The following is a 27,796-nucleotide window of genomic DNA, read 5'->3' on the forward strand; positions in this document are numbered from 1 at the left end:
ATATTCTTCATGTTTCTTTTAAGTCCTGTCAGCTGAAGAACTCTGTGTCTTCATAGGCACTTTTGTCATACTGAACATGCAGATGCCTCTTTATTTCTTTCACCATAATTCCTTTCACCATATTTTTCTCAAAGTTTCCTTTATAGGTGTAAACCATGAATTTTTGGTATAGTTTTTGGGTAAACTGTTTGAGCCTGAGAGAGCTCTGTCTGAAAACGCTTCATCAGAGATGCTAAATCAACAGCAGCCTTTTGCCACTGCGAACAATTGCCAGGTACATCCTGAAGGCAGTTCCTTCCTCTTGCGTGGTTCCAACAACATCATTAAAAAAAAATCTTGTCCTTTGTACTTCCTCCCCCCTCCATACATGCACATATCTTGTAGTGAATTCATTTTTCAGTCCTGACTTTGTGCAAACACAATGTTGTGCTGCAAGCATTAAAAGGCAATTTAGTACTCAAAGGATTAAAAGCTCATGTTAAATTGAAGACTACACTTGGCATAAACATTAAAAATTGACAGAACACCCTACACATTAACTGCACCAGGGCTCCATAATTAGCATTTAAAAGTAAAACATCATTTCCTTACTGTTTCCTACTTACTCATTTATAATACATTTATTATAATATGGATGTGAATATGAGGCTTTCCACTATTGTCAGTTAGTAAATAAAAAAAAAAAAACCTGCTCCTGTTAGAAACATGGGCCTATACACAAGGAATCGGGGATGAATGGTTTGTTAATCCAAATCTCAAATGCATGATGAATCAGCAGTGACTAACTAACCTCATTCTAGGTCTAATTCTCTTATGTGAGCATCCACAGAGAAAGCTCAGGGGCTCGGCAGGGCTGGGTTTCATTGTCTAGCATTGGCGAAGGGAACGCAGGATAAACTCTACTTGTCGGGATTTTGATGTATTGTGTTGGGTCTAGGGTTGTGCAATGTGGGGAAATAGATATATGGTTCATCCTGTAATGTGGAAAATTCATTGCGGATTGAAATATGAATGCAAAAGAGAAAGAATGAGAAAGCCAATCTCATTAGGGAAGCCGAAAAGAGAGACTATCAAATGTTAAAGGGATAGTACTTTATTGACTTGTTTTAGTTTTGGATGAGCTAGTGTTTTGCTCATGCATACTAATGCAGACCTTTTTTTGTCATTAAAAATGGAAGGTAAGATGGCCAAGTGCTGACTCTGCCAGGTTCCAGCATACTCCCGTGTTTGAGTTGAATCATGCCCCGTGTCTGCACGGGCGCGGTATTGCCCGTATTACATCTGGCTTAAGGCTTTCTTCCCGTTCCACATCCCCTAAAACCGCTTTCCTGCACTTCCAACAGATCTATCAAGCTTCAGCCAAACCTTTTCTTTCAACGGATCTGTAGCTCTAGCACACTGGGGGAATTTTAATTAGGCTGCTTAGATCATCCTGGGTGTCATTTGATCAAGATTACAATTTACACCAAAAAATATCTCCACATCCAGACATGGGTCAGCAAGCAAAGGTTCTTTTTCCCCAGCACAAAAGGAGATATTCACTTGGCTGGTCAAGGCAACCACCTTCAATTGTGTCTGGCTTTCCACGAGTGTCATGTGTCGGATCAAACCCTGCCCCACTTGCACGGGGTGGGTTGCGGATGCCCCGTGTTCAGAGCAATGGGGCAGGAGCCAGCTGCCCCGCTTCTGCAGAAACCTGTCACCCTTACTCATATCTAGCAACATGGCAACCTGCAAACAGTCTTGAAAAAGCTTCCCCATTACCTCTGCACAGCTTGCTGACATGATAAACTTCTTTTTGTTCCTGCTCTGAAACCTCACGTCGTATCCTGTGTCCTCCAGGGTCACTGCTGTGTGGAAGACAAGACCACATTTTGTTCAGCCTCTGTGAAATGCAATTAGAAGCCCCTCCACAGTCAGCGGGAGCTTAAGTTAAAAGGCGAGAGAGGGGAAAAAAGGGACCTCCCCGCTGTCCAGCAGTGTGTTGACTTTGAAGTCCTGGGCCATCTTTTGTCCCCCCCCAGAGAGCCTTTAATCAGGACCTTTGCCTTGTCATTCGGGGAGGGGGGCACCTGACACAGTTGGCGGGGTTGTCCCTCTGTGTGCCGGGAAGAAAAGTCTTTGTCAGAAATTTCCACTGACCCAAGCACTTTGTTTCTTTGTCTCGCCCAGACGACTGTTTGAACTAAAAAGAAGACAAAACCTCTCGTATGCGCTAACAGTATTTTAATGGGGAGCCAGGGTGACTTCTTGCGAGCTCTCCTGCCAGGTCCAAGGCAGGGATGAGGCTTTTGGTCTGAAGAGCTCTTAAAATAAACCCGGTTCAGGTGGCTTTTTATAGCCTTCTCCTCGGGGCACGTCCTGGGTGAGGCTCACGCGGTAATACTGCAACACACTGCTAAGTAGAAGGACTTAATTAGCATGTCATGTAAGAGTCTATAGACAGAGAAGCTCAACTTGGTAGTGACCAACATGGTTTTTGTTGTTTGCATAGTAGCAATTTATCAATCAGCCAAACCTCCTTAAATAAGTGCCCACAAAACCCAAGCGTCGTAAGCGTTATATCCATTTTACAGAACAGGGAGGCAGTGGCGCAGTGGTGTTGGGGTGCCCGCAGCCCGGCCGCACTGGTGATGCGCGGCCCCGGGGCGGCTGCTTGCCTCCTCACTGCCAGGGCGGAGATGATGCTGGGCTAAGCGGGAATGATTTATGCTCTGTTTTCTCTAGCGTTTTACAGGTGAGCACAACGCTCTGCTGAAATGCTCAGAATTATATTAAAATTCAGGTTGCCAGTGTTTTACTCAGGAAAAATCCACTCAAGCTACTTTTTAAAGAAAATTTTATTTATCTGTTACAATCTCACTTTGCTATTGAAATATGTACAGCTGGACTCATAACTATGACTTTTATTCCTCAGGTAGAGGCATAAAACAGTACTCAGTGCTTTTTAAATGCTATAAAATATTTCTAAAATAGCTCTTCCACCCCAGTTAAACAAACATTATCTCTTATCCATTTTTCCATTCACATTTTGATATGCGGCAGCTTCTTCCCTACATTAAATCAGTTCCTCTTTAGAAAAAGTGAATTATTAAAAAAGAGGGGGGGGGGGGAGAATAGATTTTATAGGAACAAATAGATTAATAACTAACTGTGATAAGATCCAGCAGCCTTTCTTAGAGGTGTGTGTGGAGTAGAACATCTAGCTGTATTATCAAAACAGGTTAAAGTTTTATCATGACTCTCATGTATTATATTAGATTCTCAAAGCACACCTTCTCCAGTAATGCCTGGAATAATCCAGGCTGGATAGAGATCAACTGATTAACTGAGTCTCAGGAACAATAGCTCAGCTTTGGTATCAATTTTACTCTTTCGGCTTCCTCTCCGTGACCTTCCTATCATTAATTTATTTCTATTATTTTGTATTTGTCCCTTTCTTCTTCTAAATGCGCACATTTATTTTGAAGTAAACGCCAAGCGTTCAGCCTTGCAGATCATTCATGTGTTCCATCCCATTTATGAAACATTACATTACAAGAGAAGATAAACCTGCCTGCTCCCGCTAACACAATAACAATACACACAGCGTTACACGCAACATGACTGACACATTAATTAATAATAGAGGGACTTTCCGTAACAATCTTGGAACTCTGCAGGCCTGGCTCTAGTGGGTTAGCTGTGTATTTCTAACATTTTTTCCTCTTTCAGGCACCGCAGTTCAACCTTGCAAAGGCTCTGTCCCTAATCCAGCAAAATTTCTAACATGGTTCTTAAGTCTGAATGCCAGAACAGCCCCCTTAGCTTCAAAAGGACTTCTTTTTGCTTAAAGTTAAGCAGATATTTAAGTGCTTTGCTAGCTTAGGGTCAAAGTGTTCAGCACCTTGTTGGACTATGTCTTATCTACCTCCTCATTAAAGATACATCAGAACATTTGGCATGTCTTTATCAAGCGGAGAGGTGCAGCCAATTGACTTTATGTGACAGCTAAAAGTGAAAGAGATCAAGGGAGCTTGAGAGACAAAGAAGTTAGGTTTTGTTGGAATCTTAAATGAAAGGAAAATAGCGTTTTGAGAGCCAGTAAAAATTGTTTCTTGTGTTAGAAGGATTTTCTTTTCAGAGGACTTCAGATCAGGACTCTTTGAGAGATTTGAGTGTGTGGATGGAGGCTGGAGTAGAGCAGAATCCATCTGCTTATTTTGTTGTCAGCCTTTTTGTTGTGAGTACCATGACCTTCTGCAGCGCTTAGAGCATAGACTTCTGCAATCCCAGGTGGAGACATGCAGAAGAATTGGGAGCCTTGAAGAAAGTCTTAGCGAGACTCTCATATAATTTTGACAAGTGGGTTAGAAACAGCAAGGTGCCTGATAGGCTTAATACTGAGTGAAACTAGACAGCAAATTTACAGCAAGAGGTCAACTATATGACATAAATCGATCTCCCACATTTCCAAAATGATGACCAGGGAGAAATTTTCTCTTTTGGCTGCAGCATTAGCTTGATTAGTTCTCATGGTACAAATTAAAAGGTCATTTGCATTCATATTTCTGTTAATGACCGTATGAAAAAACAATTTGCTTTAAACACAACATTGTGCCCATGCTTTCTCATGTGCTGTAAGGTCAGCGCGTGTGCGTGATGGAGCCTTGCATTCCATAGCGGAGGGCCGTGAGGTCCTGGATGAGGTTCTGCTCTCACCAGAGGATCAAACAGTAGATCAGACTGAGCAGCCTTCAGGTTTTGGCACTGCCTGCGTTTGTCTGGATGTTCCTCCCCTGAGGAGTGGAAATAACTATATCCTTTGTCTCCTGTTCACTGCCCTGCCTGTTGGGTTGCAAGGAGTGTCTCCTTCTGTGTGGTTACGCTGTACCTTGTGCCATGAAACCCATATCAAAACGTTTTTCTGGAGCCCAAACAGTCAAGTGGGTTGGTGCAGGGGTTGTGTGCCAATACCAGTGGCCCGCCAGGATGATGGCCAAGGCACATTTTTGGAGGTCCTGAGAAGTGGAAAAGACGCGAGTGTTGTATCTTGGGTGATGGTGGCCCTGCTGCAGGGATAGGGCTGGAGTCTCTCATGAGGACGGCTGTGTTTGGGGCAGTTCTTAGGCAGTTCTGTCTTATCTGATGCTTGTGTCAGTGACCCTCATTGTGAGATGAGAAGACTCTCCTTCTCCAAGCCAGAGGTCCGCACAGTGAGCTGCCTGGTTTCCCACCACACTTTTCCCTCTAGGAGAGTCTTTTTCCATCTGTGCCTTCTTTTCTACATCCTGAAGCTTAGATGCAACTAGAAAATCCTTTTTTAATAAAAAAGCCAGCATCAGTGTAAACTATGCAAGTGTCATGTTTACATTTGTCCTTATAAGGCTCATCAGCAGTGGATGTGCGGTTCTGCCAGGCTTATTTATTAAAGTGTTCTGCACGGCAAAGGAAATCTCTCCAGTGTTATTTTCAGGCTCAGTGAACTCCAGAACGTATTTGTGAGTTTTTCAGTTACGATGACATCAGTGTGGAAACACGAGGAAGGGGACTCGGCGACAGCAGGCAGCTTTCCTGCCACTGCTAATTTACTGCCTTTCTGAGAACCAGATCCTAAACACTTGAAGTATTAACATCATTTCAGCTCTTAAGTAAAACTAAAGAAGTCTTTTCATCTTTCCATTGAGTGGTGAGCTCCTTAAGTAGATCACAAGCTTTATGCTGCTTTGTCTGAGCAAGGAGGAAAACTTTAATTGTTCTCATCTTCTAGTGCAGGTATTGATTAATAAAATGTATTAGCAAAGATCTTGGCCTACTTTTCGCACCATCAAACAAGTACTTAATGACTGTATTACTATGAAAATGGCATCGCTTTAAAGCATTGGGTTTTAGCCCCTTTGTACTTTGCTTTCATTTGATTTTTATTTTTTTTTCTTATCCCATTATGAACAATAAAGTTTCTCCTGCACTTTAACATCGTGCAGTGGAAGGGAGAGGAGGCGGAGAGTAGCTCTTAGCTAGGGGTACCCGACTCAGCCAGCCTGGGAGCCGCAGTGCCCGGGACATCCCCGGGCACAAGGTGTGCTGCCGGCTGGGGAGACTCTCTGCAAGTGCAAACTGGTCAGCGAGCAAACGCTGGAATGTAAATCTGTATAATTTACTCTAATTTAGCATTTGGTGGGTAGGAATATTAATATGACTCACATGCTAAGAGGGAGAAGGTGTGTTTATGAGGAACATAACTAATAGGCCTGTGTAAGGTGAAGAACACTGCCTCCCACCTCATTTAATCGTCTTGCCTCCTTTGGGTCCCATTTGTAGAATCTTACTGATTTTACACTGCTTCGTAGCTACCTAACAGCCTACCTCCTCCCATGCCACACCCCTGTGCTCACCTATAGATATCATACATCATGCACAAAGTGCCCATATTTTGCACACTGACTGAGCGCCGAATCCACGTGAGTTGCACCAATTTACCACTGATTGTCAGGGTTCGTAACGGTCTCAGTTTTTAAATCCACCTTCTCACAGTAGAGCCGGGAGTTCTTGGGAATCCTGCCTCTTTGTAGCCTCAAAATGCAACTTGACTCAGTCTTGACAAGCCTCTCCAGTTCGCACCTTGCCAGGCCACGATGTCGTGCTAAACGCTTTCATTTTACAGCACTTTGAGCATTAGTACAAAATTGTTAAGACCTGACAACAATTTGATGCTTTCAATCTTGATGCTTTTATCAAATCTGTCTTTGCCTGTACCCGCTAACGTGTTCCAGCCAGGCTGGCTACTGAAGCCAAGTAGGGTTTACGGTGCCTGGAATGACAAAGCATTTCTTGCTGCAAAAGAAGTGTTATTGCAGAACACTTCATAATCTGTAAATTTGGAACTAAGGCTCAACGTTTTAGAGTACCGGCACGGGGAAGTCCCATGTCGGTAGCTTACATATGCACTGTGGTGACAATAACACTTGGATTTTACGCAATGCTTTTATACCCCATGCTGAAAATGGAGGCGCAGGGAAGTGAAATGAGTCCAGCTGCCTTCTGCACCTCGGAAAACCTGACGATATACCCACACCTGACCACCGGGCCACAGTCATACCTGAAACAAAACATGTGAGTCCGCGTTGGCAGGCACGTGGGCATGCGGCTCTGCCGCACACCAAGTGGCTTGGGTGCCACGTCGGGATGGGAGAGTGGAGAAACACGGCTGCGTCGCTTAAAATAGCCAGAAAAGGACCCTTAGTCCTTTCTTGCCTTGTTGCCTTCGCATTCACAAATGTTCATCTCTGTGTCTCCTTTTTTTTCCATCCTTCCTAGGGGCGATGACTGACAGATTAATATATGTCTAGCTATGTGTCTTAGAAATCAAAAGGAAGGTGCTGTCAGAATCGCTTGTCAGAAAATGAGATTAGGCACACTTGTCATTTGCTGAGGATTGCAGTCTTTCAGAGATAAGGTTGCATTTAATGAGTGTAAAAAGCCTCCTTGTGAAAAAGGGGGTGGTGCAGGAGAGAGAGAATGATTATTTTTCTGGTGTCAGCTGAGTGCTTTATCATATAACTTGATACCGTGGCACCCTGGCAGGCACTGATAATGGCTGCTGGGGCTATTGCACCTCTTCAGTTGCTCTGCAGCTTCAAAAGTGATGACTTGTTACCTGCTTTTAAACTCTCCTTGGATGTTGAAACCCACTATCCTAAGGGGAAGAAGCAAAAGCATGTACAGTGTGTTTTAAAGAAAGACCTGTGAAAACACACAGCATAAAGGGAATGTGCTAAATGTATAGCCACTTTCCCCAGCAAACTATAAAGAATACTCAGCGGGTTTCAGTGAAATATGGAACTTGTCTGACAAGTGAAGGATAACTAATGAGAAACAGAGCTGTATCCCACTGAAACCAATTGTGTTTTGTTATGGAAAATATTTATCAAGCTTTTTTTTCATTTGTTGGTTCTCCTAACAGTGCCATAATAACTCCTCTTATGTATGTTGCTCGGTTTCTCTCATATACATCTCAGTTACTTAAATCTGCCGTGGGGTGGGGTGTTTTTTTGGTTATCAATTGGATATTACCATATTGCACATTAATATTTTAGGGGAATGTTTCATTCATCAAAGTAATGGTCATTCTTTTGCCAAGTTAATGTCTTTGCGTGGTTTAGAAGCTGGCTAAACATACAGATTTATTGTTCATAATCTACTATCTAAATATGAGATGACAGTCAAAAATGGAATTTATCCATTCAGCAGAAGAGACCCTACTTTAGCTACATGTTTCTGCAATAGTATTTCTTTACTTGGCATACCTCTTTTAAAATTATCCTTGGAAGAAGAGATTTCTATCGTATATTCTCCTCATCAAATGAGATGTGATTTTCATTATTTTGCTTGAATGTTAGAAAATGAAAGAAATTACTTGATTGGTTTATGGTGCTGATTCAGCATTTTCTGGGCTAAAAATGACCTGAAAGACAGAATGGGATTACAGTGTGCAATAAAGGATGCTTTATTCAGTGATAGGAAAGTCTCTTCTTCTGACTGAGAAGAAGAGAATGAAAAATATTTCTCTCTTATTAGTTGATTCAGTACCCAGATATTGACAGACAAATTAATTTGAAATACTTCTTCAGTTGCAGAACCTGCTAGCAGGCAGAAATTAGGGGAAGATAATGGCCACAGCTTAAAAGTGGTGCATTTATGAAGTGTATTCACAGGACTACTAGTGGATGGGGAAGAATTTATATTTTATCTTCTTAGTGATAGGATCTTACAAACGTTCCCGGTTAGACTGTAGTCTAAGTAGCAGCTCAGGAACCCAGCAAGGCCTCTAGGAGCTAAATCCAGCTAACCCATGTTCCATCAGTAACTCAGAATTCAAACCACAGGGAGGTATGCAGAAGAAGAGGTAAAATGCACGTATTTTCTGATTGAGAAGTTACAGCCAGGAGTAAGTTTGGCGATTCTCACTCTTCATGGTTGGCAGAGGGAAGGAAAGGTGACTGTGGTGTTCACCTCAAAGATTTCACACCGTTTGGAGAAGCGTGGGGGAGAAGTGGCTTCACACTTGTAGGACAGTTAAGATTTCTCTTCAGTACAACGAATGGATTCAGAATTTATCAAACCTCCTCCAGGTGCACAAAACCCGGCTAAATTCTGTCCTCTGAAGCAGTGGAGACCACTTAGTATTTTATAGGACTGGGCCCATAAGGATAGGGAAGAGAGAGCAGCCCTATTGTTCCCTGAGCCCCACTTTTTATCTTTGTTTCCATTTGAAACCAAAATCATAAAAGTGCCTGCAGAGCGGTTGCCTTGCTGTTCCTCTAAATGAGAATTCCAGCTTTTATGCTAATTCCGTTTCAGGTTTCTTTGAACCTGCAGTTTATGGGCCTCTGCTTAAAACTGCAATCTGTTCTGCATAAAAGAAGGGATTACAAAGTGGTTTAGTTTTGCAAATGCTGCAGAAAAATAAAAATAATAAAAAAGTTGCACTGTCATTAATACGCTCTCGCAAAAGTTTTCTGCTTTGTCAAATGAAAAGCTCTCCTTACAGTGAGAGCTTACCCAGTGAACTTGTATAGTCCAGGAGTTCTGTTTCCTTCTAAAAGGTGCGTTTACTTTTTGTATCCCCTTTTCCCCTGCCGTACTTCAGCAGAAAGCCCGCGAGTGCTCTGTCCCTGCTGGAAGGGCCGACACGAAAGCATCGCTTCATCTGCTGCCAGGAGCCCGCCGGGCGCACCGGGCGCTCGCCCTCGGGGCCGATGCTGCACGCAGCAGCGCAGGGGCAGCCGCCTGACAGAACCCAGCCTCGCCACAATGTACCTCAATGGCATCTCTTGGTACCTTGTTACAGCATAAACCAGCATAGATTTTGTCATGGTTTAGGTCACTCTCAAGAACAGGTCCTTTTCCTGAACCTTTTTAAAGCGTTAGAGTTTAAGTACTTTCTGGTTGGGACGTTATGCCGTAGCTTGCTGTCCAAAGTCATAAAACGCCACTGATAGCACCATAAATTCTTTTCCTGGGGAGAAGAACCAGCATCTCCTATCCAGTAATGGATAAAATTATGTATGTTTTCAAAACATTATGGAGGACTTTATAAAGCCTCGTAATCACGCTCCTAACTCGGACACCGTCATGTCTTCTGGAAAGATTAGCAACTTAATGGAAACATAAATGTTTCCAGTCTTTCACAGAATACCAAAGAATTGGACTATCCAGTTTTCATGTGGCCAGGAAAAAGCTGCAGAACCTTCCAGGTGAGGTGAGGTTTGCCATAAATAATTTAATCCAATATAATCTGCTGTAATTTCAATATTCATTTGCTCCTTGTGCCAGAGATGGGTAATTCTTCTTTGGAATTACTCTACGACTTGGAAACAAATGTCTGTTTCTCTGCCTGCCGTCTAGGCAGCTTTAGGTCATTTTTATAAAACAGTTGGATCCAAAAACCTCTTTAGGAGAGTGAAAGATCTTGAAATCACTTTTGATCCAAGTTCAATGCACTTCATTTGGCTGTTGTTGTGGCAGAAACAAATGTCGATGCTGACAGAGACCACAGATGAAAAAAATTCTGGCAAGGTCCCACACAGATAAGAGACAGAAGGTTTCAAAAGATCTATCCAGGCATAACCTAAAACACAGGAAAGTAATGCTGTCAAGGGAGGGGGAAGCTTAGTCCAAAGGCCATTTAAATCATTAGGAGGTGGTGGTGGTTGTTCCCCCCCTTGATTTAATTTGGCTTTGGGTGAATTCCTAAACTCCAGACTTCTCATTCAGAATTATAAAACGCGTTTTGTGCATGCATAATGTTCTAGCAGGAAACCAGAGGTCCTCTACTTATCTCTAAGGCACGAATAATGAACATAATGAGGCCCACAGCCCTGCCAATAAGCCTTAACAGCCCTAGGGAGATGAGCAGGTAAATGCATCTCTGATTTTGTGCATGCTGAGATTTCAGGTGTGGCATGCGGTTAACGTTTGAAAAATCCAGTACAGACAAGCCTGTAGTTTAATCCAGGCTAAATTTATCAAAGTCTTGTGAGGAGTCTAGGCTTTAATTAGGCCAGTTCTTACCATGCTGAGATGTGGAAAGTTTTGACCAAAGCGCTCATAGAATATATGAGCTGCCACACCTTAATTTTGCGCACTAATTCCTCATCCAGGTACAGTCTCGCTTGTCCGTGCAGTCCCAGGCTACCCCAGTTGTTGTGCAGAGAACGCTTTGCCAGTTTAATGCCTTTATTAATTTATTTTTGGTGGAGACTGAAAACCGCACTCAAGCCATCTGTTTCCTTCACTGAGCTCATGAAATAGCCAATCGACTGCGATGGCTTTTGGCTACTGTCCACTGTTTATTCTAGAAACCAGACGTGAAGCTATCTCTGTTGGGTTTCTAGAGGAAGAGATGGAAACCACCTCTCTGGCGGCACAAGATTATCTTTGCAATATATATTTATTAGGAGATGCAAAAAACCTGTGAAATTTTATCAGCCAAAGTCCATGCTCTGGTGTGTTGCAGAACTATAGGGATAACGTTGCTAAGGTGGCCAGCTTCAAAGAACTCTTACTTCCATTGCTAGAACCAGGATCTAGAGTTGGCCACAGTGTTTTAATTTTCCAATGAGGACGATCTGTCCCAGTTTTACCAAAGCGCTCACACTCCTGATCAGACATGCAGCAAAAGCACCGCAGTGTTTGCGGCCAGTCTTCACTGGGAGCTGTTGCAGACGTGTTCCTCTCCTGCTTATCATCATCGTGTTGGTTGTGCATTATCCCACGTGGTTGTCCCACTGGAAACCATCGTAGTCAGTGGAACTGTAGCTCATGTAAGAATTCTAGAGAAGCCACAATGTGATGCTGAAGGGCAAAACTGCTCTTAAATGGATCATACAGTGATGGAATGAGGAACAAATGAGAAATATTTCCATGAAATCCTGTTACTTTTCACAGGTAGTTGGTCGGAAGTTTGTTATAGGAGTTTTTCCTGACGTACAGCACTTTGACTTGCGTGGACAGTCCAGACCTTTCCCTCCTTCCTCTCTGACACCGCAGCGCTGGCGCCAGGCAGAGCCCCCAGAACCACCACAGCACTGGGTGCGTGGTTGCACCCAGGGCACCATGCTGCTGCTGGGGACTGCTGGGGGCCACGTGCCCACCCTGGCACCCAGGCCGGGCCCTTGGAGCTGACACCTGCATGTCTCTTTTCTAGCTCCCCTTGGATGTCGGGGCATAACTCTCCCCACGGCTTGGGGCAAGTAGGGTTTGTCAGCCTGAACCCAAATCCAAAGGGTACGTACCTAAGGGAGTTTAACTCCATGAGCACTCTGAGCCCGGTATTGGTTTGCAACCAATTTGGAGATCTGAAATCTTGAAAACACTCCCGGGCAAGGCCTGCTGAGCCCACAGCCTTCTCTTAGCACCTCTCCATCTCCCAAGAAACTCCTGGCTGTGCGGGGATGCTGTGCCGGTGAGCATTGCTGCCTCTTGTCCTCACAGCACCTTGGTTTGTAGGAGACATTCAGTTGGCTCCACGCGCCAGTGAATGAGCATTTATACAATAACGTGGCTGCGCATTTACTTTCTGCGGCAGCTGTTAGTGATGGTGCGCGGCGCTTAAGGAAAACCTGCGGTGACTCAGGGATCCACCGGCCGTTGGCTGTGACGTTTGGTGCGGGAAGTAGAGCAGAGCGGGGCTCAGGACCCCGGCCCCACCGCGTACCCCTGAGCACCGGGTCTCTTCCCCGGGAGGGGTGCAGCTTTGGGACAAGCAGGAGGGTCTCCAGGCACGCCACCCCGTCCGAAGTTAGGGACGTTTATTTTCAAGTTGTTTTTTTTTTAAATAGAAATTTCCGTTAAAAAAAAAAAATGTTAAATGCAACACGGTGTTTTCGACCCGCGGTTCCCCCCGCGGAGCTGTAGCGATGCGCGTGGGCGTGCGCCGCCATCCCATCTCCGCGGCCGGGGGGGGCCCGGGCAGCGCGGCCGAGCCGTGGGGAACCCGCCCCCCGCCCCCGCGGTGGGGACCCCGGCCGGCGGCGGGGCGCGGAGCCCGGCCCGGCGGCGGGGCGGGGCGGGGGGAGGAGCCGGCGGCGCGGCCGGGTGGGAAGCGCCTCTCGGAGCGCCGCGCAGTGCGGAGCGGAGCGCCCGGGCGGCGGCGAGGGGTCCGGCCGGCAGCCCGCAGCCGGGGTCGGGCGGAGCAGCGCGGAGCGGAGCGGCCGCCCCCGCCGGGAATTACAGGGTTGCACGGTGGTTTCGGCGGGGCCGGAGGAGCTGGGGCCAGGCCGCTGCTGCTCCCCGATGGAATTCACCTGAGCGCGGCCGCGGCGAGCCTGGACGGCGGGAGGGACAGTGCCCCGGCGGGGGCCCGCGCTGCCTCGGGAGAGGAACGGGCATGACTTTTTAAAAACAAACAAACAACAAACAACAACAAAAAAATCACCCCCCTTAAAAAACCAACACCACCAACAAAAAAAAACCTAAAAGCAGAAGAAAAAACCCAAAAACCCAAAGGCGCCCGAAGGAGGGGACGCGCCGCCGGCGCTGGACCCCGCGGAGGGAGGAGCGCGGCAGGAGCGGCCGCCGGGACCCGGAGTTGCCGCCGCGGAGTCGCTGCTCCCCGCTCGCCGCCGCCGCACATGGTTTTCTTTGTCCTGCCGCTCCGCTAGCGCCCGGCTCCCCGCGCTCCCGCACACCCAGCGCTCGCCTCCCAGGGAACCATCTTGCGGGGAGCGGGGAGGGGGCCCGGCCGCCGGGAAGGATGCCCGCCGGGCGGCCCGCGCCCCCGGCCCCCGGAGCTGTCCCTCGGAGGATTAGTTGGGGTTTGGCGGCGGGACGCTGAGCGCCGCGCTGGACCGGAGCGCACCGCGCACCGCACGCCCCTCCCGCAGCGCCATGAGCCCCGGGCCGGCGGCCGCGCCTGCCCCCGGGCCAGCAGGTAACGCCGCTTCGCCCCACGGGGCCGGGCAGCGGGGGGGGGGGGGGCACGGGGGGCGGCGGCGGGGCCCCGCGCTGGCTCCGCGGGCGCGGGCAGGTGCGCGGCGGGGAGCGCCGGGGGCACAGACCCGCTGGGGCGAAGGCGTGTTCCTTGACGGGGGGAAAAATACCCTCTGGGTGATCTTTTTCTGATGGCGATGATGGTTGCCGGCTCGTTTGTTTCGCGTTGAGAAGGATTCAGCAGCGCTCGGCGACGAGGGGGTTTCGAGGGGAAAAGGGGCGAAGTACGAGGAAGGGAACTGCTCGCAGCCAGCCCGGGGCTGCGGCTGCTGGGGGGGCAACAGGGACCCCGCACGGCCGGAGTGCTCACCCACCCCGGGATGCTCTCCCCCCCCGGGTGCTCCCCCCGCCGCATCCTTGCCCACGGGTAGCGCCCTTCCATCAGCTGCCCGAGCAAGACCTGGAAGCGGCCGGGATGAAAGGGAGCGGGGGGAGAGCCTGGCTGGGCGCTGCCCGGGGGGTGGCCGAGCCCCCCTCCGTCGCTTGACCGTCGAGGCTCGAGCACCTTGCCTGGCAGCTCCGCCGGGGCTGTGCAGGCGCTCTGTGCCCTGCGCACATTCCTGGCCATGCAGAGCAGGTTTTAGGTCCGCGCTGCCAAGGCATTGCATTGTCCCCTTCGGCCTCAGTGCTGAGTTGTTGGGGATTTTTTTTTTAAATTAATTTGCGCTGCTGTTGCATGATGTGACTGCCTAACTGCGAAAAAATAAAGAGTTGCCTGGAAATGGGTACAGTATCTTATCTCTGGCAGAGTGTCTTCACTGCTCTGTCACTGCTGTGCTACCCCCGTTGCTGTTTCATATTTAGAATCAAATTTTAAAGTAATGAAACAGGCAGTCAAAAGTTCCATCTCGCCGTTCAAGCCAGTGAAATGGCTTTGGGGTTATTTTTACGGTAACCCAGGCAATGTTTGTTTTTTTTTCAAGTTGCTCTTCCATTCGGTAGCGTGTGGTCGGTAACGCAGGATGAGGCTCACTCCCGGACAAGCTTTGTCTTTGTAAAATTATCCCTTTTTTTAGGTGCGTGTTGTACTGATCATTATCTCCCAGCTTGCTCAGGAGCGGTTCCCAGGCAGGGTGCATTGTGCACCACGCTATGTCCGAGGAGTGCCACTTCCACATCTCGCAGCAGTGTTTCTGACTGGTTTAGGCGATGGCACAGGAAAAGATTTCACCTGAAAAACCATAGCTTAAAACCAGTCCCTTGGCTTACACTTCGCATTAGAGCAAACTTCTTAAAAAAAAAAACAAACACCAAAAAAGAAAAAAAAAGAAAAAAACCCCACAACATTTTCCTCTTTCCAGTGCTTGGAAAAATCAAGCATATAGGAAACTTACAGCTTCCCTATGCTGTTTTGCTTTGAAGCAGTGAAATAAAGTAATAGCTGAAACTGTAAGAAGTTTGTTTGTTTTTTAATACTGGAGTTTCTAAAAAGAAAGACTGGTTCAGAGAGTTTTGACTTCTGAGACAAGCTGCATTTAAAACCACACAACAGATGAAATTCACTGGAAATGGTGATTGTTTTTAATCAGAGAGCAGGCTGATTGGTAAGTTAGGAAAGCATTGAGCATCTCTCACATTTGTTGGACTAATATTGGACTGCTCTTTAAAGCACATGGCCTTCTTGATCTTTTCAATTTGTGCATTATTCGCATATTTTCATTAATTTAGAGAAAGTCGTCACTGAGTAATAAATCCATCATAGGGTAATAAATCCAGTGTTTGCAAGGTATTTAATTGAGAAGAAATACACCAGCTCAGCTTTTAAATAAGCTAACAGCAATCTAGTACAATCTGTCTAGAATTCTGAAAAAGAATAAAGCTATTTTTAATGATTAATTATAGAAATCTTGCATGTTGTTAACTTGAGGGCAAACAAATTTTTTCAGTGTATTACTACACTGTGATATGCAGTCTGAACCGTATCTACTTATTTATCGGTAATTTTGCATCTAAGTTTTTAGTATAGCCAAGGTATCCAATATATGTGGCTTGTCTGATGGTTTTTATCTGGTTTTGAATGGAGAAATTCCTTCCATTTAAAAAAAACCCCGCAGCCTGCTTTCCAAACAGACAGTGTTTTTCATTATTTTTCCTGAATCCAGTGAGAAAACTGTTTCTAGGAGAAGACTAAAATCTTTCTCAAGTGTTGCATTTTATCCCTGGTTGCAATATTTTATTACGGAGTACATTTCTTTCAATGTATTTGCAAAAAGCAGACTGTCTCTCAGTGGGGTTGGATCCAAGATACAGTTCAAAATTGAACGGCTCTCTGCATTTTGTGAATGTGTAGGTGGTAGAAGTTTAAGCTTTAGCTGTACTTACGTGTGTATTATATATGTGCATGCATGCAAACACAGCAGCGCACAGATGCATAAACTTAGCGTGTTCTGCTTTTGGGCTCAGGATGTTTGTAAAATTAATGTTTGCTATGTTATCTTCCCCCGTCTGGTTTCTTGCTGTTAGAGTTTCTGAAAAGGGGAGCTCAACATTTTTGTGTGAAACTTAAGTCGGGCTTTTTAATAATAGGTGGAAAGATTAACTGGCATGCTCGCGTACAAACAGCAGTAGCAGATGAGCTGGTAACACAACACGAGGAGGAAAATCCTCCCACGGATAAAGATAGCTTGATGAAAAATAAAATTGATTATTAGTGTATACAGAGTGTGGTGTCAAGAATCAGTTACTCTAACGAAGGCAAATCTTAAGTGGAAAGATGTACTAATACATACTAGTATCAAATAGTGACATATTCTTTTATTTTTCAAAGAACTTGTAACAGTAATTTGAGAAATTACTGACCTGAGTTATCAGCGCTGCTTTAAAGATGGTAAAAATCAAATGGTAGACAGAGTAGGGGTCTCCAAAAATACTTTACAAATTAATTAAGAAATCTGCAATTCTGCAAATTGCCTGGAACTGGGGTGTCTGATCCAAAATCGTGATCCTTCTCCATTGCAAAATCAATATCGGAATGTATTGGGTAATTACAGCACAAACATATAGTTTCTGTGCTGCTAATATGTTGAATAAGAAAATAAATTTCTTTATGAGATAGAATCCTTCCAAATAAATATCTGCACTGCAGGGCGGTGAAGCACAGCCAAACAGCACCACCTCACGGACGTTTTCTTCGGATACTGCAGCTCCCATCAGCTCCCTTGGTTTTGTCACCTGATTTGTTTCTCTAAAATATACATACATATGTGTGTGTGTATAAATATACCACCATGCCTTTTGAAATCTATCACTTGTAGAAAATGTAACATTTTTTTTTATTGGTCTTTCAGGCATCTGATGCGAGCTCTGAAAAACTGTTCAACGCTGTTACAAATAAAGGTAAGACTGCAATTCACAGCACAAACATTTTTTCCCCCACACATTTCTTTTCATGGCAATTTCAATGGGAGATGAAATGTAACTTGTCTTGCAGAAATGTCGCAATCAGCTTGTTAGTGCTTTTTATGTTTCTCTTGGTTTCAGACATGTTCTGTATGCTTGGTAATTGCTTTTTTTAATATAAAATATAGGCTTTAAATAATGCATTGCCTGCCAGGTCAGAATTAATTTAAATAACAATATTAGGGAATAGTTTATTTTACAAATGGCTTTAATTTAGGCTCATTTAAATAACTGTAAGAGTTTTCAAAATGTTTTAACTTGATTGTTACTCATCAGCTACATGATAGACGTGGAATTATGAATAGCCAATTTGCACTGCTGACAGTAATAACCAGCCAACGTTTAGTATTCACAGGATAATAGTCATAAACTATGGCTTACTGTGCTGTGTGCTTTCTGTAGAGTTAATAAATGATATAGAGGGCCACATTTAAATATTCAGTATTCCATTAATTTTTTCCAAACAGCAATCCAAAGAGAGAGTGGCTAATGATATAACAGTACATTAAGGGAAAATTTACCCTAAATCAGTGCCAGTGAGGTTCTGTGCAGAGCTTGTCCTGAAGGAGCGTTATTAGAAAGACCATAGGCTTAGGGGATTTTTTTATTTTTAATTCTTAATTTGATTTGGTTTGTGTTTATGCAAGGAATGTCGAGGGAGCGGCTCTGCCAACGAGTGTAATACTGAGCCTTTAAAATGGGTCTGTTCTTTACCCCGCTGTCCTACTTCTTAATGTCACTGCATGGTAACCGCTTAGTAAAAGGGTTGTGCTTCTGGCTGTGAACACAATGTACCCTACCTCGATGGTTTTGGGGGACCTTTGGGTCCATTTGCTTTAGGAGAGCTGGTTTTGTTGAGCAGGTGTGGATTTGCTCAGTGTTTGCCCTGTGCGCTTCTCACCAGGTGTGGGATTGTCATTCCAGTGGATCATCCTGTTATTTTTTTGTGTCTTTTAATTCTGTGAGACCGTACTGGTTTAACTGGGGATGGTACGTGACATTTGGATTCCCATGCTGATACGCTATTGCTTCTGAAGGCTTCTGCTGCATGTTGAATTATACCTGTATTTAATGGTGTTTCGGGCCCGTATCACTGTTTTTCATAAATTAGCATCCTTTGGAGGTACAGTCTGTGATTTCTGAGGCCTGGCGAGGTTATGTCCCTTGGCGAGCTTACGCACCGTCTCTGATGGATGGCATTTACAGATCCCCCCTCGGCCCCTCCATAGGCGGAAAGTGGGTGACAAAGAGGAGCAGAAAGGAAGAGTTGTGTGTTTGGAGTGACCCAAGGCCCCCAAACTACATGTGACTGCATCTTTATTTTGCTAATTTGCTGTAAAAAGCTTTGGCATCTGAGCAGCCCTTTCTTGGGGCTGGGCCAGGGCAAGGAGAAGCCTGGCGGTGAATCCATGAATCCACATTCCTGGGGCAGGCCTGTAACCAGGGCAGGGGCTCTCCTCCCCCGGGGGGTGATTGATGAAGAGTAGGCCTCTCTTCCTCTTCCTTTCGTTTTCTTTTTTTTTAGTTCTTCTTTTTTTTTTTTTTTTTTTTTTGAGTCAAACACATTTCCCACATTCTTATTTTTGTTTACTTACCCAGCTTAATTCGTGGCATCTATTTGGCTGTGAATACCCATGCTTGACAGGGAGCCTTTTCTTCCAAGATACTTTTCTTTGGTGATTTAGTTCCCTTGAAAGGATTAGGGTTTCTTTGTGTAGCCTAAAATCAACATGGGCTTTTCGAAGCTTTGCTTGGGAAACCGTACACAAATAAGCTTTTTAGTTGATGGTAGATTATTCCTTTGCCCCTTATTTCCATCAAAATGGCGTCTTTCTTTTCTCCTCCTGAGTTTCCCCTTAAAGCCATATGCTAATTCCTGTTGGTAACATGAATGACAAGGGAAGAATCAATGCAAATCCAGGTGCGGCCAAACTAGGCTGACTGGTATTTTCTTTTTTTTTTTTTCTTTCTCCACCACCCCTCACTTCTTTTTTTTTTTTTTTTTTTTTTTTTTGCACTGCAAGAAGGAGATTAGGGGGAAAGAGGGTGGAAAAAGCATAGGGGACAGTTTTGTTAAAGGGATTAGCATTCAAACTACTAAATATCAGGAAAAGAGCCTCAAAAAAATCCTCTGTGTGGAGATAAAGTCAATAACCGCTGGCAGCCCAGGTGCAGGGGCTGGAGGCAGTGGGGGGGGCTGCTGCCTTCCCTAAGCGCCTGCCCTGGGGACGGCTGGCGACTGCCCGGGCGCTGTCACTTTGATATATTCCAAGTTCAAGTTCTCTCTCTGCAATTCAGTCTGTTTGCTTCCAGGCCAGTTCTTTCCCCCCTGTGTTGTCCATGGTTGCTTTTGCCAAAAGCAATAAAAGTCACTTGTAAGAAAGGTCAGATTTAGCATTGGGTAAATCATGATGAAACCTTCAAAGCTTCTGGCTGATGGAGCAGGCGGGGGGGGCGGCTCGGCAGACTGACAAGTGCACATCCCTCTGTCCACAGCCTTCCTCTTGGATGTCCCACGGCTGCCAGTGTCTCACATGTGCTGTTTTTCTTTTTTTTTTTTTTTTCCCCCCTCTTGCCACTTTTATTTTGCAGATTTATTTATAGCTGAGGTAGCAGAGATTACAGAAGTAATGTGTTTACAAAGCATTTAAAAATCCTGAAGTGTTTTAGGTCTTGTATATACATTTGGCCCCTTTTGGTCATTTAGTTGTGGATTTCAAGGCTGAAGATGAGGTCAGGCTCTAGGTGCAATGAATTAGTGTGGCTGTGTCATGCAGAACAGTCCCTTCCTCAGAAGTGCTGATAATTAAGAAAATCTCGAGCATAGTGAAATCCCCCCAAACCTCCCTTGAAGGGGCAGTAAAACCCCTTGAGAAGTCTCTCCGCTTCCATTTGGGAGTTGGCTGCCAATGGGAATGGGAAGATGCATCCCTAAATCTAGATGGGTCCTGTGAGTTTTGGGGGGCAGCATGTGGGTGTTGGGGCCCCTCAGGGCTGGGGTCCGTGTCTTAGCCAAGCGATGCTGGGTTGGAGAGGGCTGTGGGGTTCCCACATCAGCTCCACTGCCGGAGGTCCCCAGCCCTGTGCCGTGTCTGCAGGAGGGGTGGGAATATGGGAGGCACCTGCCTTGGTCCCCAGGGCAGGGATCGCTGTAGCTGCTGCTGAAACAAATTGTCCCTGGTTGTGAATCAGAGCCCTGCGCTCCATCGCTTGGGCAGGAACGCTTTACCTTGTCATGTTTAAAATTATCCAGGGAAATAATTCCCATGGAAATCCAGGTGGCTGTGTTGGGAGGTAACCACCAAAGGGTCTGGGCCCTTAGTAATGCTTGAGAAAGCAGCTGTTAACATCTGAGTAAATGAGATGGACAAGGGATGGAGGAGGAATGCGTCCCCACCTGCATCCCCCAGTCTGTCCCCTCCCTCCCTGCAGGCTGGACCTTCCTGTTTGGGATTGCTGCTTGGAGTCCTTATGTCTTTGAACGAACATAACTTTTCCTTACCCTCTGAGAGCGTCAACCTTAGCACCATTAATCCTGGCCAAAGTACAGGTTTTGTTCATGAATTTTTGTAACATGACTTATCAGCATAATTAAATTCCATTATCTCTTAATAATTTAAATAGACACATCTGAAGCTGTAGAGCAGGCAGCTCCTGCTACTACTATGTATTTCATTTATGTTAACTCCCTCCTACGTACCCTTGGAAAACAGCTTTTCCTGGAGGGAGAAATGAGTCCCAAAGTGATGAAGTTTTCATTTGTGCTGTGTATTGAAGTTTGCCTTTGATCAGAAACACAATTGGGCTGTTACAGCTTTTTATGTTCAAATTGTTTACAGGATGTTCATGTAAACTTTATGAATCCTTCTGCTTTGTGGCACCACCAGCTGTCAGGAAAATATTTATACTCTCAGCTGGAGGTAGATCAAGGCGTCTGGGTTACTAGTCGTCACTGCTGGCTGAAATAACTGGTCAGGTCAAGCCCTGGCATTTTGGGTGGTTCTGCGGTGGTATCCCTCCCTAGAAAAGCAGGCGTGTTGTTGTTTCTCCCCTGTTCTGTCTGTGGCAAATTGTTTCTTAAGGATCCTTTACAACAGCTGTTTCCATAAACAAGTAGGGAGCTAAAGCTGGCAAATACTTCTCTGCTGATCCCATTCACAGGAGATCCTTGTCTGTGGAGAAGTGCTCTCGCCCTCTTGGAGTAAACCACCCCCACAGCATCTGATGAGTATAAGTGGATCTGTTGCTACGTAGATGGCATGTGTGCAGCGTTGGCATGGTCAGCGTGCCAGAGAACTGACTGCTGCTGCCTCCCTCCTTTTCAGGGGTCTGCAGGAATCTATAGAATGACCTTACTCACTCGGTGTGTCTTCTCAGTGTTGCTTTCAATGTTCGGGGGTGCTGCTGTCTGCATATGTTGGCCCTCCATACTGCTACTTCTCCTCACTGAAATGCTTCTTCCTAGCTTGCTGTTAGGGCTCCGGTGCAATACCAGTGCTGCAGGCAACCCGCCCACCGGCCAGCAAACCTCAGGGACTGCTGAATCATGTGAGCCGTTCTGCAGATTTTTTTCTGTGGTTGTTACAATGGCTCAACCTCCTGAAGTGATGCTGTGATGATGATGTCTCCTCGCCTTCCCGGTGGAGACTTCCCTGGTGGCTTTGGATCGCTTGGTTTGCCTGTGTTTCATGGGTTTCAAAAGGCTTTTCAGTATTCTCCATGTGGGAGTTCAGTGGCTGGTTAGTGAGGGGCTGAGCACTGGAAAAAGCCTCCAGTTTGGTGGACCCCAGGTTTCTTGTACCTGCGAGTTAGACTAGAAGAACTGGTGTATGCATCACTTACTCTCTAACTTCCATGTCAGGCAGATAAAAAAGTTAATATATGTCTTGAAGAGGTGGCCCTTTGTTCTGGAACACGAAAGAGCAAGGCAGTTATTTTTGTGCCGTGAAGACTTCATATGAGCAAGAGCACATCCCTTTATGGCTGCCTCTCCTGAACACAAACCACTCCTTTCCATCCATACGCTTTCCATGCCCCCTCCTTCTTTATGTGCTGATGTTTTTTTGCCTGGGACGTGGCAGTCAGGTGGGGTTGCCAGTGCTGGGAGATTGCATAGCTGTTCTGTAGCTGCAGGAAAAGGTCGATGGATAATGTGGTGTACACAGTGTGCCCAGAGGGACAGGCGAAAGTCAAAGGTGATGTCTTCCAAAACTTTGGATTCTTAAAATCTAAAACTTACAGTCTTAGAGAACAGGAGTCTTCCAAGGCTTCTGTAGGCACTGGCTTTTCTTGACCGAAGTAGCAGAGGGAGACAGTTGAAAGTGTTGTTCTGGGCATCCTTGCCTGTTTGGACTGGTATCGGGTACCTTTTGGTGTCAGTTGGCGATTGTATTCCCCCAAGAGTTCATTTAAGGCTGTTCATTTTAGCTAAGTCAGACTATTCCAGTCTTAGCAAAATGGCAATATTTACTAACACATAATTGTATCTATTCTGGAGAGAGTGTTTGTTCTATGGATTAACTTGTATTTGAATTTCTAAAAAAAGACTTATCAGCATTGGGCTGTAAAATAACAAATCATGATAATTGGTTCAAAGCAAGGTGGGAAAATTCTTGGGACAGGAGCAATTTGATGACAAAGACCCTGACGTGACATACCTGCAGTCAGTAGAGGCCAGGCTGGAGTCTGGAGTGAGATTTCATAACTGGAGCATCCTGCAGACCTCCCATATCTGGCCGCTGTTAGTCTCTCCCTTGTAATAAAATGTTGTTTTCTCTGAAAATGTATGTTTATTTAACTAGGTCTCTTTTTGCTTCACAATCTGGATTCCATTCAGTCAGTTACCACTCCAATTAACTAACAATTATTTAACATTAACAGTAATTACAGACGCCAGTTAAGCGCCTACAGATGTCAACTGTTAGCTTTGTACCTAATCACTCAATGAAATGGAGAAAGTTCAACAAACATCAATTAGCCAAGCAATTAGTATGAGGTAGGAAAGAGCATGTTATCGTGTGTGAGCTGATTCAATTTATTTTATTTTGTCAGTAAAACACACACACACACACACGCACACACGCACGCAGACAAGCAGCAATAACTTGCTGAGATTAGATAAAGCTGTATTGTTTTGCTGTTTATACAAGCTTTTTCCCCCTCCTCTTCTTTCCCTTACATAACTTAAACGTGCTTTGCCAGGCATTTGTTATCTTATCAAATACATTTCATTTCAATTGGAAAAGCACAGCAATGTCATTTCCAGCAGAGAGGCGAAGGCCGTTTACACCAGCAGGCATGAGCTTTAGCCCAGCAGAACCATCACCTTAGCAAAGCTACTCCTTCGAGCAGGTTTAACCCGTGAGTTAAACCAAGGACCGCGTAAACACCAATGCGCTTCGTCAATGGATATGAGATTTTAGATAACACTGAACAATGTTAATTGCTTCCGTCATCTGATTTATCTGTGTACTTAATGTTGATGCTGGGTTGACCTGGGCTCCGCAATGCCTCGCTGAGGCTGTAGGAGGGCAGAGGGGCTTCCTCGGAGGGTGGGTCAGCACGGCCTGAGCTGTCCCAGCCCAGATGGGGTGTCTCCGTCGCATGCTGCTGTCTGAAGAGCACTGTGTGGCTGCAGCCCTCCTGGGGAGCAGCTGTGCCTCCAGCAGCACCACATAGTGTGTGCTTGCGTGGCTAAAAAAAATAATTAAAAAACCAAAAAATGGAATGGGCCATAAAATAACTTTACCATCAGAAAGAAACAGTTGATTTCTAGCCAGTATCCAAGGTGTATTGCGAGTCTCTCAGTTAAGATCTTTTGAAGGCTGTAGACCTGTGCAGAAAGTGCTCGGTGTGCAGCATGCGGCGTACGCAGGGTGCCTGGGCTTCCCCAGTACCCAGCTGTGCTGCTAACCCGCCACTTCACCTCTGTAGTCCCTTTTCCCATAGGATCTCATGTCTTCTCACTTGGCACAATTTCACACCCCTTGCTCAAGCTGTATTACATCCAGATACTGTTAATTAGGGAAAAAAAAAAAAAAAAAAAGAAGAAAAAAAAAAAGGTATTCCAAAGTATCTCTCATCCTACTGTCTTGACAATGTGGATATCAGTAGGAGATTCATAGGGGCATTTTTAAATAGTTTCTGTGAGTGCTTCAAAAGCAAAGTGGCTTTCTTCTTCCAGTTCTCAGCTGTCCCCCAAACAAGAATTCTTCTGCCTTCATCACCGTGCCACCATATTTTAAATGTTTCTCCATGTAAAATGATCCTACAAAGTAAGATACTATTTTATCATGCAGACTGCCCACAAATTTCCACAAAGTTATTTGTATTAGTCATTGTTTTCCAAAGTGCAGGAGCAGGAGTGGAGAACTACAGGCAGATCTCGCTGTTGCTTTCCAAATTCTCAACTTTTTGGTTTCTTTCTAGAAAAACACAGAGTCTGAACATGTGAAGAAACCCTTAAGTATGTGACTTGAGTGCAGTAACACTTGGCTGAGTAGGCAGAAAAAGTGAAACTGAGCTTCCAAGTGAGAGCTACCACGTTCATTTGGCTGGCCAAGAGGAGCTTGTGAAGAGTGATACTTTAAACCTGTGGCTCAGCACAGGTTATCCAAAAGAAAAGGCAGGGCCTCGTCACGAAAGGGATGTTGCTGTTCCTCAAGATATGGAGAGGAGCAGAATAAACAGACCCTAATTTGTCCCGGTTTAGGCTTCAGTTCAGTACCGTCCTTCCTTGCTTGGCTGACTAAACACTTCTTAGCACTGAGCATTTACTGAAGGGCTTTGCTGGATGAGGCCACAGGAGGAAAACCTGCAACACCCCTGAGATTTTCAGCCACCCAGGTGTCATTTATATTTCCTTTTTTTTCCTGTCCCTGGTGCACCTCTGTGGTTGTGGGGAGCTCGAGCCCCTTTTGCCAGTCCCTGGCCCCAGCAGGTCCTTCTGTCTTCTCCCACCGTGCTGCTGCCCTGGCTTTGCTTGGACTCAGCGAGCTGAGTGCTTTCTTACCGGAAAGCCAAATGCAGCAAGAAAAGGGGGATGATTTTGCAGCTGAGGTGCCCAAGGGAAAGGTCTGGTGCAGGGGAGGGGGCAGAAGCGGGCAGGGGGCTGCCTCCACCTTCAGCACTGCATCAGCCTGGCCACAGCCCGGCTTCACCCTGCGCTCACAGCGTGCCCTGGAATCGTTCCGTGCATGCAATTACTTAGTGTAACATAAACTATTTTCCAAGCTAGGAGCGACTAGTCCTCGGCTGCACAGCTGCTCGGAGCATGCTGAGAAATGCTTCAAGTGGCGTGCAAGCACGTGTCTGAAAGAGGCACTGCGCAGGGTTCAGCAAGCTGTTTTAAAAAGCCAGTGTAAATGGATACTTAAAAAGTCACAACCAGAAGAGCAGGTAAACCGATCTAAGTGCCATTTGGAGCAGTTAACGGCCTTGACTTACAAGGAGAGTAAGGCGGGAGCTGAGGGTGAGGTTCCTTCCATACTTAGCAAAAAAATACTGTTCTAAAAATGTTTTTTCTTTTTCTTTTTTTTTTTCTTTTATTGAGCACAAAAGGAGTGGGCAAAGTGGGGTCAGGGGAGAATTCCAAGTCCAAGAGAGCAAGACTCAAACCCCAGCAGCTGCTAGAGCCTGTGTTTACTGTAGCAGGATCTCCCCCGGCACTTGAGATCCTGGTGTAAGGCATGGTCATGGCATGCCCAGACCTTGCCAGGGCCACTGGGCTGGTCCCTGTCTCCTGCTTGCAGCCAGAGCAGCTCCCCAACCCCTGTGCTACCCACCGCACCTATGGCCATCTAAGTCACACGTGTTCTTCGCAGCATGGGCCAAGCCACCTTCTTCCTCAGCCCCCTATGGGAACCCTATCACTAGCTTCACACCATGCTCTGTGCTTCCTTTATGGGTTTTCACAAAATACTGGGGGGTCGGGTGGTGAGGGAGGTGGCTCTGGGGGGCTTGGGCTGCCTGGGCTGTAGCGAGGGAGGAACCCGTGGCTTTGCTGCTGTGTGTGTTCTATGGGATGATGGGAGGAGCAGGGAGAGGGATGAGGTGTCGCGCTACTGAGCTCCCGCAGTAATTTGGTATCATTTCCGAGTACTGCAAATCAGTGGGAACTTCTGAAAACTGGAAGCAAAGGAATTTTGAGTGGCTTGTAATAGAAAACAGCTGCTGCAGAGCAGGCTGCGTCCTAAGAAAAACGGCTCCATGAACATAGGTCTGCCGTGTAGTAGAGCCACATATAAATACTTAGTTCATTTTCTGGGTTGTTAGTCCCATAAGCATTCAAACTTCATTTGTTAAAGGAAACAGCATTCTAAAAAGGAAAAACAGATGAGCAAAAGCCCGGTTTGTCTTTTGCTTGCTGGTGGTGGTGGGTAGGTTGTGCCATTGTAGCCTCTGCAGCTTTCAGCGGTGTGATTGCTGCCGGGCTGCAAGAGCCCCTCTTGCAACAACAGCACCATTTTGTTCTGTGATAGTAACTGCAGGCTTTTTTCTTTTCTCCTTGCTTGTGACAAATGATTGAAATCTGACTTTGACAGTTTTTCAGTGCCGGGAAGGACCTGCTGGCTTTGGGGAGGTGTGAGCGACTGTGCCGGGAGTACAGCACCTGCTGTAAACCTCAGCCTCAAGTGTAGGTCTGCTGCAAAACATGGTGTAACAGCTCTCCTTGGGACCTTGGCGTAGCACAGAGAGAGGGTTGCCGTTAAGGGAATTGCTTTCTCAAGGTGGTCCTCAGGGTTTTTTTATGGGGGGCAATGAGGCACTTCAAGCTTTCATAGAGGGAAAGTCTGATCAAGATGCCAAGTTTCTGACACTTCAGAGAGTGTGCTTGAATCTTTCTGGCATCTGATTCCATCCAGGTGAGGTACCTAAACTGTTCTGTAGGTACCCCTGACACTCTTCCTGAGGTCCAAAAAGGTCTTATTTGATTATGTGGAGGAAATGGGGTCAACTCACAGGCTCTCACCTCCCCTCTTCAACAAGAAAGACAGAGGAATGATCTTGGTCTTCATTTTGGTCTTAATTCTTTGCCAGAAGTTCAGTCTTGCATTTCTGACTCCCAGTCAAGTGGTTGTTGTTGATTTGAAGGCGAGGATTATTGCTGTAGGAATAAACAGCCTCCAGTGTCTTTGGGATCAGGGAGGGAGTTACCATATGGAGAGAAAAATGGAAAGCTGTCAGCATTTTGGAAAAAGCAGTGTGGAAGGGCACTCCTGACCAGGTTCTCTGAATGCATACATCCAGCAGTGATGAGACTATGGTCAGGAACAATACTAGCAATCATGAAACACCATATATATCATCTTTTACCACACCAAAAGAAATCCCATGATTGCATCAGACGTGTTTAAAGCAGACCACTCTGGGCAGAGTTGTTTTGAAGACCATGGTTCTTGAGTAACTGGCTCATTATAATCCAGTT

General features: G+C 45.8%; 1 protein-coding gene across 6 annotated transcripts in view; it reads left to right on the forward strand.

Annotated features, from left to right (window-relative positions):
* AUTS2 (activator of transcription and developmental regulator AUTS2) overlaps window positions 1–27,796 on the forward strand; it is a 790,872-nt gene that overhangs the window by 700,844 nt on the left and 62,232 nt on the right. For all 6 annotated transcript variants that reach the window (XM_037375123.1, XM_037375122.1, XM_037375125.1 and 3 more), the window contains one exon: window positions 17,259–17,307. In XM_037375123.1, coding sequence (XP_037231020.1) covers window positions 17,259–17,307 — 49 coding nt within the window. The remainder of the gene's footprint in view (window positions 1–17,258; window positions 17,308–27,796) is intronic.

Source organism: Falco rusticolus, chromosome 1, assembly GCF_015220075.1.
Source record: "Falco rusticolus isolate bFalRus1 chromosome 1, bFalRus1.pri, whole genome shotgun sequence".
Classification (NCBI taxonomy): Eukaryota; Metazoa; Chordata; class Aves; order Falconiformes; family Falconidae; genus Falco; species Falco rusticolus.